This window comes from Amblyomma mixtum, chromosome 3, assembly GCF_055824585.1.
Source record: "Amblyomma mixtum isolate Tamu chromosome 3, ASM5582458v1, whole genome shotgun sequence".
Lineage (NCBI taxonomy): Eukaryota > Metazoa > Arthropoda > Arachnida > Ixodida > Ixodidae > Amblyomma > Amblyomma mixtum.
This window is the reverse complement of record NC_143014.1, coordinates 48,015,335-48,029,900: the sequence shown is the minus strand read 5'-3', so window position 1 is coordinate 48,029,900 and position 14,566 is coordinate 48,015,335. Positions and strand designations below refer to the sequence as shown.

At 46.7% G+C, this 14,566-nt stretch overlaps 1 protein-coding gene across 2 annotated transcripts; it reads right to left on the bottom strand.

The window, feature by feature from the left end:
* Positions 1-710: 710 nt before the first annotated feature.
* Positions 711-14,250, bottom strand: LOC149350066 (uncharacterized). 2 transcript variants are annotated; one of them, XM_089579082.1, is made up of 4 exons: positions 12,295-14,250; positions 4,429-4,526; positions 3,489-3,709; positions 711-2,657 (listed from the first exon to the last, which is right to left on the bottom strand). In XM_089579082.1, the coding sequence occupies exons 1-4, from the start codon at positions 12,338-12,340 to the stop codon at positions 935-937; spliced, it is 2,088 nt and encodes a 695-aa protein (XP_089435208.1). In that variant the 5' UTR covers positions 12,341-14,250; the 3' UTR covers positions 711-934. The 2 variants fall into 2 exon arrangements, with proteins under 2 accessions (XP_089435208.1, XP_089435209.1); XM_089579083.1 differs by lacking the exon at positions 4,429-4,526.
* Between the last annotated feature and the right edge of the window lie 316 nt (positions 14,251-14,566).

The following is a 14,566-nucleotide window of genomic DNA, read 5'->3' as shown; positions in this document are numbered from 1 at the left end:
TAACTGGAACCATGCTAGCGTGCCATAAAAGAACAGAATGAATCCCTTGAGTTTTATAAAACACCACGATCTAACACACGCGAGGCGAAATCCTTTCCACGCAGTTTGCCGCTGATGCGGCCGCCCGAGCGCTCACACACCGGGCTCCTCATCCTAGCTCTCCTGGCTCAGAAGCTCATAAACCGCTTCTGCGGTACCGCGAAATCCTAATTCATTATTGCGACCCCAGTCAAAAATTCCTTCAGCCTATCGGTCTGAAGGCTGAAGGAACCCGTAATTTGGGCCTGTTGGGCTGTTGGTGATGGGCCTGTTGGGCTGTTGGTGTTGGGCCTGTTGGGCTGTTGGTGTTGGGCCTGTCGGGCCTGTTGGTGTTGGGCCTGTCGGGCCTGTTGGTGATGGCCTGATGGTGATGGACCTGTCGGTGTCAGACCTGTTGGTTCTAATGGCGTCGGCCTGTTGGCACAGATCCTGCTTGCAGGTATCGGGATAGTGTTAGGCCTAATGAGGGACGCCAGTCCTAATGGCGCACCATAGATAAGTTTTTTCATCACTCAGAAATGTGTGCTGCACATTGCGCATGATAACATAGTTTCTTCGATTAGTGCATCGCAAGCTGTTGCAAAAAGGCAGCGCCTGCTACTAATAATATTTTCCAATTAAGCTGGCCAAAAGGGTCTGTAATGCCCTACGATATATTACTGACAACCAGATTTAGGGCAAACGAAAGCTTTATTATAAAATAGAAACCTGTAAAGAGGAAGATGATCAGCAGTCAGAGCAGCAGAACCGAGGCGAGGCGCGAGATGAGAAGACGACGATCGGCAGCTGAAGCAGCAGAGCCGACGCGCGGCGCGAGACGAGAGCGTGAACTGTTCCGGGACCGGACCTGTCCTTGCCCGCTCTAACCGGCCTTCACAACTGTCAATAAAGGCCGTTACATCTTGGTGGAGGTGCGGGGTAGCGGAGAGGCGTCTTTTCGGGTGATTTTGTTGAGGCGCCAGTAGTCAACGCAAAAGCGGATAGAGCCGTCTTTCTTGGTGACAAGGACGACGGGGGAAGCCCAAGGACTGTGTGATGGTTGTATGACGCCACGCTGCAGCATATCATTGACCTGGGTGTCGATAACCTGGCGTTCGGTGGCCGAGACGCGATATGGGCGTTGGCGCAACGGCGAATGGGCACCAGTGTCGATCCGATGGGTAACAGCTGAAGTGCGACCAAAACGGTGGTGAGAGAAGTCAAACGATGACCGAAACTTATCTAGCAGGGCCGCAAGCTGGGTCTTCTCCGGTGGCGAAAGATTTGTGTCGATTGAGCCCACAAAGACGGCCTCGGGAACGGGTTGAGGAGACGGTGAGGAGGAAGTAAGTGAAGACACTTGCAGGCGGCAGGAGTCGTCCTCAGAAGGGTCCCAGGCGACGACGGAAGCGAAAGGCTGGACACATCCCAAGCATTCACCATGAAGAAGAGTGGAGGGGCACAGGAATGGATTCGTCAGGGGCAAGGCGCTGCAGCCGGCTGAGACGGCAAGCACGGCGAATGGCAGGGGTAGACAGTGGCGAGAAGCAGAGGAGTCGGACGGGATGAAGATGACAGGGCCGTTGGATCCAGAGTCGCAATGAACAGAGGCGAGCACAGCAGAGCACGGCGGGATCATGACGTCATCAGCCACAGTCAGCTTGGAGCACAAGTTAGTGGAAGCGTTCACAGAGTCGTCGCCGAAGGGAAGAAGGGCGACTTCGGAACGAGCGCAGTCGATGACAACGTCATGTTGGGAGAGAAAGTCCCAGCCTAAGATGACGTCGTGAGACGGCCATGGGAAGACGATGAATTCAACAATATACAGAACGTCCTGAATAGTAACTCGGGCTGTACATGCCCCCAAAGGCGCAATAAGTTGCGAATTAGCGGCGCGAAGCATAAAACCATATAGCGGAGTCATCACTTTTCGTAACTGGCGGCACAATTTCTCACTTAGTACAGATACAGCAGCACTGGTGTCAACAAGCGCGAAAGCATCGGTGCCCTCCACAGAAACCGCGATCAAATTTGTCAGAGAAAGTCGAGGTCTTGAGCTTGGTGACGAGCAAGCAGTTCTTGCCTCCGGAACTGCGGGCACTAGTTTTCCGAAGGGGGAAGAGGGACGACGGCGCATCGGGGAAACCGAGCGACGACGCGGAGATGGAGCACGGCGGCGAATAGACGGCCTGAGATCGGAGGAAGCAGTGGTCTCAGAAGGCGAAGTGCGGTGAAAAGGCTGGGGAGGGGCATAGGCGTAACCTCGAGGGTCAGTATTGGCAGCAGGGGACAACACTTGGCGGCGGCAGGGACGCATCACATGGCCAGGAATGCCGCAGACATAACAAATGGGTAGGTTGTCCGGTGTCCGCCATGGACGGAAACGTTGCGGTGGTGGCCAGGCAGGACGAAATGGTGTCGACTGCGGTGGATGCTGGTACGAAACGAACGTTTCTGGGCGGGGACGCCTGACGGCTTCGGCATAGGTAAGTGGCAAAATAAATTTATACATCATGACCTCCAATTTTTCGTTGCACGTCCCCCAGCTTCTGTGAGATGTGAGAGGTGCATGCGCACGGCTTTCAGTCTCTTCTCTGCGAGCTCCTTTGGTATGTCTCCCATGTAGATATGAAACAGAGCTGCACAATAGAACACAAAATAGGCCACATTTGAACACAACTAGATACATGATAAATGCAAAAGTGAGATTCAGAATTACCACTCTCATTGTAAAAACACAGAAACGAATGTTCGCCATTAAAGGGGCCATGAAGCCTACTTTCGTGCATACCCTTGTTGTAGCATTTAATTCCCAACACATTAAATTACAATACCCAAAACTTTCAGTTGATTCCGTGCGGCAGATATCTTTAAAACGATTTTCGTTTCCTTTGCGAACTGACTGCTTGTCTGGCAACCTCTGATTGCTGACGACACATGGGCCTACCCACTCCGCGTCTGCTGTGTGTTGTTGGATGCATTGAGATGCTTGCATGAAAACCAAAGACAGAGATTACTCGAAACAACGGGCAATGCTATTTATACATTCTGTGCAGATATGTCAATTGCACTATCTTTGTCGCAGCAAGATCGAAGAACGCGCACAATGACTTGCCACCAGTCGTTGAGAATGCTAATTTCACAACCAAATAGATAAATCAGGTTACTGGCAGAACGGATCTTAGCGAGAGCCACACAAACAGTGTGGAGATCTCTGAAAGTGCTGTGATAGAGCCTGCATGAAGAAACGTATGGGCATAACACACCTTGCAAAAACTAAACGTCACTTTTGCCCGACTTTGCAGTTTTGGATGCAATAAGGACATTGCAGTTGTTACAAACCTCGGATACAATGAACAGGATCTCCATGACTATCACGCTTTCTGTAAGTGAGCGCGACTGTATTTGGCTGAAGCAAAGTTTGATTGCCTAGGTGTTACTCAAAGCAAAGAAAAAAAAAGCACTAGCACCTTTCAGAGAAGACTTTTTCCGGTGTAAGTGTCGGTTTCGCCTCTGTTCTGCCAAGAGACTGGCACTTATTTGAAAGCACGCCAGTCACGCTGCGGCTCTTCAGCTCATCAGGTGTCCAATACACCTGAGTAGCACCGCGGCAGAACATTGAGTCTGTTGGTGCTCTCAGGAGCATCTGCCAGGCACCAGGCTCCATCCAGAGCCCACTGCCTGCATAGACCTGCAGCAAACGTGGAGAATTTCGCATTTGTACACATTAACAGCAGTGAATCAAGGGATTTTAAATATTTCATAACTTAAAACAAACAGCTGAAAAACATAAAAATTATGTAGGCATGAATGCACTCTTTTACAGCGAGCAGTGTCCAAAATCAGTAGATTTTTTATTTCTAGCCTTATAATTCGAAAAAAAAGAAATTGCTTGCGTGCAACATGAAATATATAGCACAATCTTCTGACAGTTCTAGCTTCTCTTCATTCCGAGTCAAATACCGCCAAAAGTTGAAATAATGTTCTCTGCCCCAATTCAAACAAACTTCAGAAATGAGAATAAATTTCACATACCAACAACTAGGCATACCTGACAGAACAAGGCAGCCTCCTCATGATCAAAAATTATTTGTGTACTAAGAATTTCCTCAGGACAAGAATAACTGCAGACCCATTATGGCATCGTCAGGTAATGAAGTACAAAAATGACAAATTAGAAATGCTGACCTGTGCCTTACATGATATTGTCTGAAACCACACATCTATGCTTTGCACACTACCCTTTTCGGCACACTTACTGGGACTAGTATAAGTTTCTACTGTAAGCTAGCATCATCCTCTAAACTGTACCCATTTCACTATGTACCAGCCCCAATTTAATTAAGAATCATTCACTCACTCTACTATGGTATTTGATACACTATATGACTTAAGAACACGCACAATCACCTTTCCATCATCCCTAGCAGAACCTATCACAGTGTCCTGCCCACCAGGCAGCTGGAGCTGGCAGTCCGCGGCGCTCTCCATCTCCTCGGCTGAGCATACTTTTTTGACAAGAAAAGGAAGTACACAAATATCAATGCACCTCAGCAGCACATATAAGCAAAAAGCAAACTGAGTTCAGTTTGACATTGTGGGCTATCAAGTAAATGAAAAAAATTAAGTATTTTGCTCTCAAGGTAACAGTGAAAGCTTTGCACAGTAGAACCTCGCTGCTGAGTTGATGGGTGCTGCATTTTCCTGGCTGCTACACATTGTAGTGGTCTAGATCTGGCATGATGATAATAGGGTTCCATGCATTATAAACCCTGCTGTTCGCTGCATTGTAACTTCGGCCACATTCCTACACAGTAATACTTGTGAAATAACACCCCATGCCAGCCTAAATGAGAAACAGTGGCAGTCTTATGTTTACTTCTAAAGCGGCTTTACTTGGCCTGGCATGTCTAGCACCACTGTGTTAGGCAGACGGCATTCAGACAGGCTGTGCCATCATCATCCACAGTGGTTGCACTTTTTTGAAGCAGTAGCTTCACTGCTACAGGTGCACGGCTGAGATCGCCATGTACGCAACATGACCTTCAAGTCTGCCACAAATAAAATAAACAAACAAATAAACCTCACAATCAGTGGGATTCAAACTCAGGTCCATTGGGCGAGAGCCAGGTGCGCTAACCACTAAGCTTCAGACCCACGGTGTGACAATTCAATAAAACTGGAGATATACAGGGTGTCCCAGCTAAAAGTAACCAAGCTTGTTAAAAAGAGGATGATCCCTAGCCGAGTGAGACCAACTGAGGGTTGTTGATAGTCACGTGTCCTAGTCTGCAGTATTTTTTTATTATGCTAACATGATTAATTAGCAAAGACTAATTAGCTAACTTTTTAATTATTGCTTTCAGGAAGAAATTGTCAATGCAGGAGTTGTAGATCCCATAGAAAAATAATCGTTTGCCTTGTTTGCAGCTAAGTACCACTGATACAACTTCTTTTATCTGACTTAAAAGAAAGCCCGCGAAATACAAAAAGAACCACGTGATAGGGAAGCAGTTACAGCGCTCCCAAACGAGCGATCAAGCAACGACATCCGCTTATGTTTGCAACGCTGTCCCGTACAGCTTTTGGCGTCTTGAGGAGGTGGCGAGATATGCACCAGGAACTGCTTATGTGTCATGGAAAGTGAGCGGGTGCTGCTTTTCAAGGAAGTGAAGCGCGGCTCGCATGGAGCGCTTTTTCACGCGTAACCTCGCCTCGAGTGATAGGAATGTGGCCGTGCCGCTAACTTGCACCGTCACGCGCTGAAGAAACGGTCGCCCTAGCGCCGATGCGAGAGTTAATTACGTATATCTCGCAACCATCACAAAACGCCGAACCCCGTTCGGGACAACGTTGCAAAGATAAGCGAATGTCTTTGCTTGGCTGGTCGTCTGGGAGCGCTGAAACTGCTTCCCTATCACGTGGCTCTTTTTGTATTTCGCGGGCTTTCTTTTAAGTCAAATAAAAGAAGCTGTATCAGTGGTACTTGGCTGAAAACACGGCAAACGGTTATTTTTCAAAGGGATCTACAACTCCTGCATTGACACTTTCTTCCTGTAGGCAATAATTAAAAAGTTAGCTAATTAGTCTCTGCTAATTAATCATGTTTGCATAATAAAAAAAAATACTACAGACTAGGACACGCGACTGGCAACAACCCTCAGTTGGTCTCACTCGGCTAGGGATCATCCTCTTTTTTACAAGCTTCGTTACTTTTAGCTGGGACACCCTGTATATGTGCTTCTTGTATACTAACTGCTAGGTTACACAGCCGCTCATGCAATATCATGGTAATTTGTGATTCGAGCGATTCATGATTGATCAGTGACAGGCGATTTCGAGAGGAGTTTGAAGAGGAATAACAAGAGGAAGACGAAGAATACAAAGAGGAAGATTAGCGCTCCACACGCAGAAAATCTAACACCACGGGTATAGGAAAAAATCAGCTGTGGTTTAGCTTCGGTTAAACCTGGTGAGAAGCAGTAGTTTCACGTAGCTACGTGCGGCAAAGTCCAAAGAAACAACAATCTTTCAACAAGCCGAGAAACTAGAAACAAACAAAGCTTTGCAAAGCGCAGCCACATGAAGCTACCGCTTCTCGCCATGTTTAATCAGAGCTAAACCACAGCTAATTTTTTCTTCACCTATCCTTGTTTCTTTGTAATTGTGCTGCTAGTGTTAGTGTGGCTGGCGCGATTGATTTTGTCCTTCCGCACCTCATCACATCTTTTGTGACTTCTGGATGCACACAGCAGTGGCAACAAAGAGGACGAGGGCTAGCCTCCGCTGGAACCAACCATTATGTTGGCTGTAGCGGCATTAGACATTCTCAGAAAGTATGTTTGCAACGATCGCAACAGCCACATAGCCCCGTAAATTCTGGAGAAATGAGTAGTCCTCACCGGACGTAAGAAAATGCAGCAGACAATGCTGCATGATTTTTTCAAGTGCCAGCACTGCAATAAATGTGTTTAGTTCTTCATTCCTGTCATTTTTAAATTTGTCCTACTTCCTGCCTCTAATGTTTCCTCGCTCTTGCATTTTTTTTTTTTGTAGCAAGAGCTATTGGTCGCAAAGTAGCATTTTCACTGCGGCGGTGGTCACACCGTGGTCACACCGCTTCTTGCGCCGCTGCCTAGCAACCGTTGCCAGATGGAGCCGCGCCATCTGGTGCAACGTCAGAGGAGGAGGAGAGCCAGAGATAGCAGTAGGCACAGCAAGAGACCTCCCAGGTCTACGTATGCATTCACTGGACACCCAGAAATCACGCACAAGGGACCGGGAACAGGACTGCCCACGAGGCTGCTGGCGCGCAGCTAGAGGAAGACCGTCGGCATTGCCTTAACGTGAGCCGACCAACTCGGACCACCCTTAATGTTCTCCCATCCCGCTCATAATACCTGACTCTATCATCACACGCCTTTAACAAGAGCAGAGGGGTTTGTCGTGGGACTTTGTCCCAGACATTACTCCATCCATTCCTTCTGGACTTTCTCGCCCGGCAAGTTCTCGCTCACAAGGTGCGAGCCGGTGCAGCGTACACCCCGGACATCCCGAGTCGATGGCACCGAACCAGGATCGGCTGCCCCGATTGCCCTGCTGACTCTGTTGATTTGCACCACCTGATCTGGACCTGTCCTGGCACTGCGAGCCTCTGCGCCTGCTACACCTCTGCCTACCACATCCAGACATACGATGACTGGACGGCCCCCAGTACCGACGCCAAGCGCAAGCTCAGTGCCCTGCTAGACTTCATGTCAGAGACCGACACCCTCACCTTCACCTAACCAACCCACTTCCCCCTTGGGCCTCAGGTCATCCTTGTGATTAAAGATTTATGAATGAATGAGCAGCGGCCTGTATAAGAGGGCGGTTCGTTGAAGCTGTTGTGGCCAGAGATGGAGAGCGAGTCGGAGAGGCTGAAACAAACCAAGCTTAGCTGTTGGAACGAAACAAGGCAAAGGCGACGAGACCGAGGAAGAACATGCAGAACATCTGAATAAGCGACGCCGTGAAGATGCAGCTCGACGAGTTCGCCTAGCCAATGAAGGTCCATTACCTCTCGCTACGTATGTCTGGCATAGCTGAGCTAAGCCACAGCCAATTTTTTTTAGTCCCGTGAGGAGTACATCAGCAGGGTTATGCTGTATTAAAACTTGTAGAAACATTAATACTATGAGAAACACATCTCAGTGAAGAGTTGATCGGCTGCTACACTAACAGTAGTAAAGCTTTTTGACGGGCTAGTTGGTACATATTCATATTTGAAAGGGTGTGCGCTAAAAAAGACGTACACAGGAAAAAGATAGAGACGACAGGAAAGAAGCGCAACTTCCAACTTTAATGACGACAAAAGAAGCCAGGCGCACATATATATCCGCTGATAAACAGATATGAGCTGCGTGATGGAGCGTGACCCCATCAACCAAACATAAGACAGCGCAAGAAATGCATATCTAAGTGACATTAAAAGAAACACAAGAAAGTGAACATATCAAACACCTGCCGTGGTAAGGTAAAAAAGTGGGATTCGTATCGGCTGACAACAATGCATAACAACATGGGAAAACAGAGCTGTATGAAAGATGACACTGAAAAAGAGGATAACACCATAAAAAAGGCTAACAACATGACGAAATTTTTAACAAAGAACAAGTGAAAGATGGAGATAAAAACCGTGTAAAGGGTGGTAAATAAAGGCACATTGGAACATCTAAAAGGACACTAAAACATAGAGAGGCGAACGGGTTAATAGTCTAGATGTACCCATCCAGAAAGGCAAGTTCATTTCTAGACAGGTTAATGGAAGGCGTGCTAACGCACTTGTCTTTCCTGAGGTGAATAAAAAAGGCCTCGATTACTTCTCTTTCTGTCTTGTCCTGAGCCTTAGCTAGAAACTTGGTTTCATTAAACTTGGGGTAGCAGTTCTGGCAACTGCTGCAGTGTAACGGAAGGTTACCTCCAGACCTGTTCTTCATGGTGACGTTGTGCCTGCGGGCGCGCTCATTGAAACATTTCCCGGTTTGACCCACATACACTTTGCCGCACGTCAAGGGAATCTCGTACACAACATTGGCAGTGCATTGTGTGTACACGGTTTGATGCTTGATATTACAGGCCTTCTTAACACGCTTCCTGGTCACCATCGGACATAATTTCGCCAGTTTGCAAGTAGCCGAAAAAACCAGCCTAACCCCGTGACGAGACGCAACTTTCTTTAAATTGTGTGAAAGACCATGCAGGTAAGGTATAACCTGCACAGGTTTCCGTTCTGTTTGATGTTTAGCATGCTCCGAGGCGGTCAAAGGAGCTGAGACCGGATGCCTCGAAATATTCTTTTCAGGTAAAACGCACAAGCCTGCTTGTCCACCACGTGCCATTGTGTCTGAAAGGGATACGTGGCAAAAAGTTGTGGGTGACTTCCTTCGGTGCCAACTGGACAGAATAGCTGGCGCTTACCCTTACCGCGTTCGAAGCTCAAAGGAAGTGGTGCAGGTACTGGAGGGAGGCAAGGTATCGGCCACAACTGGTTTTTCAATTGACGTTGAGGACTTATTTTACTCTGTGCCTCACGACGGGTTGTTGGATGCTGTTCGTGAACATTTGGAAGAATTTGACGAAGTCAGGTTTCAAAATTCTGCCGGTGTCACAACTGAAAAATTTCTGGACCTACTATTGTTTTATTTGGATTCCACTGTTATTTGCTTCCAGGATGAGTTTTACTTGCAAAAAGCCGGAATTTGTATAGGTTCCTCAGTCGCACCGGTCTTATGCGAAATTTTTCTGGCGTCATTTGAGCGGCGCCTTGAAGCTAGCTTGAAGGACACAGGGATAACACGTATTTTCAGATACGTCGACGATTATCTTGTCCTTCTTAACGCACCTTCATACTGTGCTGCTGATACACTTGTAGTCCAAATTCTCACTACCTTCTGTTCTTCATCGAGGGGTCTAAAATTCACGCATGAACGAGCAGATCATGATCGACTCCAGTTTCTTGACTTACAGCTTATTTTTACAAATGATCATGTGTGTTGGTCTTATCAGCCGCACTCAAAGAAGTCACTTTTGCCCTATGATAGTGCCCACTCCAAGCTGGTAAAGCTTGGCATAGTATCTCTTTGCATGAAATCTGCATTAGAAAAATCGTGCGGCCACAAGATAGGTGAAAGTTTCCAGTGCCAGATCGACCGAATTTCTGCTGCAGGTTACCCTGCAAATCTGGTCACGAACATGTCTGAAAACCTTTTGCAAAAAATTAAAAACTCGGAGCATGCTAAACATCAAACAGAACGGAAACCTGTGCAGGTTATAGGTACCTTACCTGCATGGTCTTTCACACAATTTAAAGAAAGTTGCGTCTCGTCACGGGGTTAGGCTGGTTTTTTCGGCTACTTGCAAACTGGCGAAATTATGTCCGATGGTGACCAGGAAGTGTGTTAAGAAGGCCTGTAATATCAAGCATCAAACCGTGTACACACAATGCACTGCCAATGTTGTGTACGAGATTCCCTTGACGTGCGGCAAAGTGTATGTGGGTCAAACCGGGAAATGTTTCAATGAGCGCGCCCGCAGGCACAACGTCACCATGAAGAACAGGTCTGGAGGTAACCTTCCGTTACACTGCAGCAGTTGCCAGAACTGCTACCCCAAGTTTAATGAAACCAAGTTTCTAGCTAAGGCTCAGGACAAGACAGAAAGAGAAGTAATCGAGGCCTTTTTTATTCACCTCAGGAAAGACAAGTGCGTTAGCACGCCTTCCATTAACCTGTCTAGAAATGAACTTGCCTTTCTGGATGGGTACATCTAGACTATTAACCCGTTCGCCTCTCTATGTTTTAGTGTCCTTTTAGATGTTCCAATGTGCCTTTATTTACCACCCTTTACACGGTTTTTATCCCCATCTTTCACTTGTTCTTTGTTAAAAATTTCGTCATGTTGTTAGCCTTTTTTATGGTGTTATCCTCTTTTTCAGTGTCATCTTTCATACAGCTCTGTTTTCCCATGTTGTTATGCATTGTTGTCAGCCGATACGAATCCCACTTTTTTACCTTACCTCGGCAGGTGTTTGATATGTTCACTTTCTTGTGTTTCTTTTAATGTCACTTAGATATGCATTTTTTGCGCTGTCTTATGTTTGGTTGATGGGGTCACGCTCCATCACGCAGCTCATATCTGTTTATCAGCGGATATATATGTGCGCCTGGCTTCTTTTGTCGTCTCTATCTTTTTCCTGTGTACGTCTTTTTTAGCGCACACCCTTTCAAACTACACTAACACTGATGGCTAAAAAGATAACTGGTGAAATAATGAGGGCTAAGTGACAAGTGACAACCGTGGCCGCAGTGGCTCAGTGGTTATAACGCTTGGCTGCTGACCCAAATGACGAGAGTTCGATCCAGCTGCGGCAATGGAATTTCGATGGAGGCGAAGTTCCAGGGGCCCGTGTGCTGTGCGATGTCAGTGCACGTTAAAGAAACTCAGCTGGTCGAAATTTCCGGAGCCCTCCACTACCACGTCCCTCATAGCCCGAGTCGCTTTGGGACGTTGAACCCCCATAAACGAGCCTTAAAGACACAGCAGAACACTGCGGAGCGAGAGCAGTTCAGAAAAATCGCATATCCTGCCAAAAATGAAAGGGGCAGTACAGCAAGCCTCATAGGCAGTGCAAAAAGAAAAAAAAAAAAGACGTCAGGTTCAATTAACTGCGCATCTGCTGAAGGACAGCAGGAACACTGTGCCAGAAAACTTTTCAACCTGTACACGGTACAACGCCTAACAACTGTGAATGTACCAGACAACCAGAATAATGCTAATATATTTTGTTAATTCACAAGAAAGGGGATGTCAATCAATTAAAAAGCTTTTAATTATTAGATAACTATGGGAAAGAAACATGAAGCTTAATGAAAAGGCTTGAAATGCAACTGAAGGCAGGACGGCAAGCTATCGAAAGGTATAGATGTAATCACACAGTAGAGTAGGAGAGCGACACAAAGTAGAGATAAAAAGTACAGAAAGAAATGGGGCCTGGGAAGGGTATGTAACCAATTTCAAGAAAGGTCAATGTAGCACATACAGTCAAAGTTAGGGGCACAGCAGAGATGGTGGAAGGATGAGAGTAGAAGTTTCAGGGGATAAGACGCCCTCAAGTGGCACAGGACAGGGTTAACAGGCGCTCATTGGACAAATCCTTTGTTTGCAGTGAACAGTTTCTTAGGCCGATTTGATTATGAAAAATAAAAAATGGCATGCATCACAAGAAGGTTCGCTCACCAAACTCGTCTGGCCCACTGCCACTCGCCCCATCGATGGATGTCATTGCTGGGGCCAGTTCTGTGAATTAGGTTTAGTTAGAGTTCATGTCCTTACACCAAAATGCACATCAAAGGTACAGTAAAAACCCGCGTATAATACGAGGTTTTTTTCCCATAATTAGCGTCCTAAATTTCCACCTCGTACTATTTGCGGATCCGAATAAAAATTTTCGAAGTTGCTCGATGTTTTGGTTTCGTTTTTGCGGCGTGGCTATGGCTTCGCTTCGCTATTGGCGCGTGGCTACGGCTTGGCTTCGTTACTCTCGACAAATGACGTCACGACGTCGTTTCTTTGTTGATCCGTTGGGTGCGCCGGGGGGTCGCGGTGTGCCGTGCGCCTGTTGACAACACACGTGCTAGCATGTAAGGCATGCTTCGTGAAGTGGATATTGTTTTAGAGAGCACGATGTCACGGTCTCGAAAACAGTACTCGGCTACTTTCAAGCGATTTTGGCTGCGGAGAACATCGGCAACGGTGCGGCCGGGAGGCAGTTTGGTGTCGTCGAAGGAAGCATTCGTGGATGGCCACAACAGAAAGAAGCCCTTTTCGTGTGCAGCGGAATGCGACAAAGCTTTCGCGGCCGTTTGATGGTTGTGTAAACAAACCGTTCAAGGACGCAGTCAGGCGGTGCTACGCAGAGTGGATGCACTCAGGTGAGCCTGCAGTGACGCCAACCGGGCGGCTGAAGCGGGCTTAAGAAGTGCAGCATCTCGAACGCCCTCGATGGCACGGAAGATGAGTACATTTGGGATGATTTGTCGGACAAAGAAATGTTCGAAGAAAGCGCTACTGAAGAACAAAGTAATTGAAGTGAAGTGCGGGATGCGATTTGAATAAATGTCTTCTATGAGCTTGTGTTACTCGTATTATACGCGGGTGAAACTTTTTTTCCCATTTCGCGTCTCTAAATCTTAGCCCCGTATTATATTCGGGTTCGTATTATACGCGGGTTTTTACGGTATATTCACACAACGGATGAGGTCGCAAAAAGATCTCTAGCATCACCTCAAGTAAAGGCAGTGTCCGCATGCTGAAAGCATTCACACATGAGATGAAAACAGCAGATCTTGTCCTAATAGAAAAAAAACGCCCTCCTCTTTCCATCTGCAGACACCAATTGGTTGGCGTCAATTCGCGACGTCAAGCCACATAATGCACAGTTCACCCTCAAGATTTGCAATTCAGTCCACCGTGCGAATTCACCTTAAGATGACTTCCAAGAGCACTTACTTTAAGCTCTAAGATATACATGCATGGTGACACCTACAACATGCAATTTGATGAAGTAGCTTAGCTAAGAAAAAAGGGATGAGCAGCACACATGTGAGCTACTCAGGAACAAGAACCAGAGCTAATGTTTTAAACAGTTACTAGGCACATTACCATAGCATGAAAATGCACACACACCTCTCAACTGGCATGTTAGAAATACAAAACACTTCAGTAAACTATCTACACAACAATAGCACACCTTGCAAACATACACCACCTGGACTTTGTGTTTCCCAAATATAAGACATTCATTTTGTGCACAAAATTGCAACAAATAAACAAAGTAGCAGTGCCACCTAATTGGCCATTTAGAAACAAGGAGCAGAGGTATTATGAACAGCAGAGTTAGTTGTTGGCCTGGTTAGCATCACTGATTTAAGTTCATAGTTTTCCAGCCCTACGGAACACACACACATACATGAGCCGCCACGGCAGTTCAGTGGTTATGGTGCTCGGCTGCTGGCCTGTTAAGACACGGGTTCTATCCTGGCCGCGGTGGTTGCATTTCGATGGAGGCAAAATGCTAGAGGCCCGTAAATGCAAACTGCATGCAGGAGATCTAAAGAATGAGGACAGGTTCCAAACTTGTCAAGCACTGCAGTGATTGTACAGAGATTGTCAAGTGTGAAGATCCTTAGCAGAAGCAAGCCACTTGTGAAGGAACAGAGACGCATCATATTAAAAAAGCTGGTTCACAATGTGCGAGCAATACTTCAGTTGTATCATATAACATAGAAATGATGTTTCTTTCATAGTTTTGATGATAAAGGTGTGATAAGTTTTTTTCCTGCTCCGCTGGTCTGAAGGCATTTAAGCAGTGTCTGCGCCGTTAAATAACCAGTTGTCAGTGAGTGCTGTGTTTTATCCTTCTTCCCAACTTCAGTAAAACGGCAAGTTGAAGAAAACAGCGCAGCAACAGGCACAAGAAAGAAGATGGGACAGGTGCTGACTAGCAACT

Coding starts and splice junctions, on each gene's coding strand:
- LOC149350066 (XM_089579082.1), bottom strand. CDS start 12,340: ATGACATCCATCGATGGGGCGAGTGGCAGTGGGCCAGACGAGTTTG. Junction 4,527..12,294: donor CAGTGGGCCAGACGAGTTTG/GTGAGCGAACCT, acceptor TTGTCAAAAAAG/TATGCTCAGCCGAGGAGATG. Junction 3,710..4,428: donor CTGCTAGGGATGATGGAAAG/GTGATTGTGCGT, acceptor CGTTTGCTGCAG/GTCTATGCAGGCAGTGGGCT.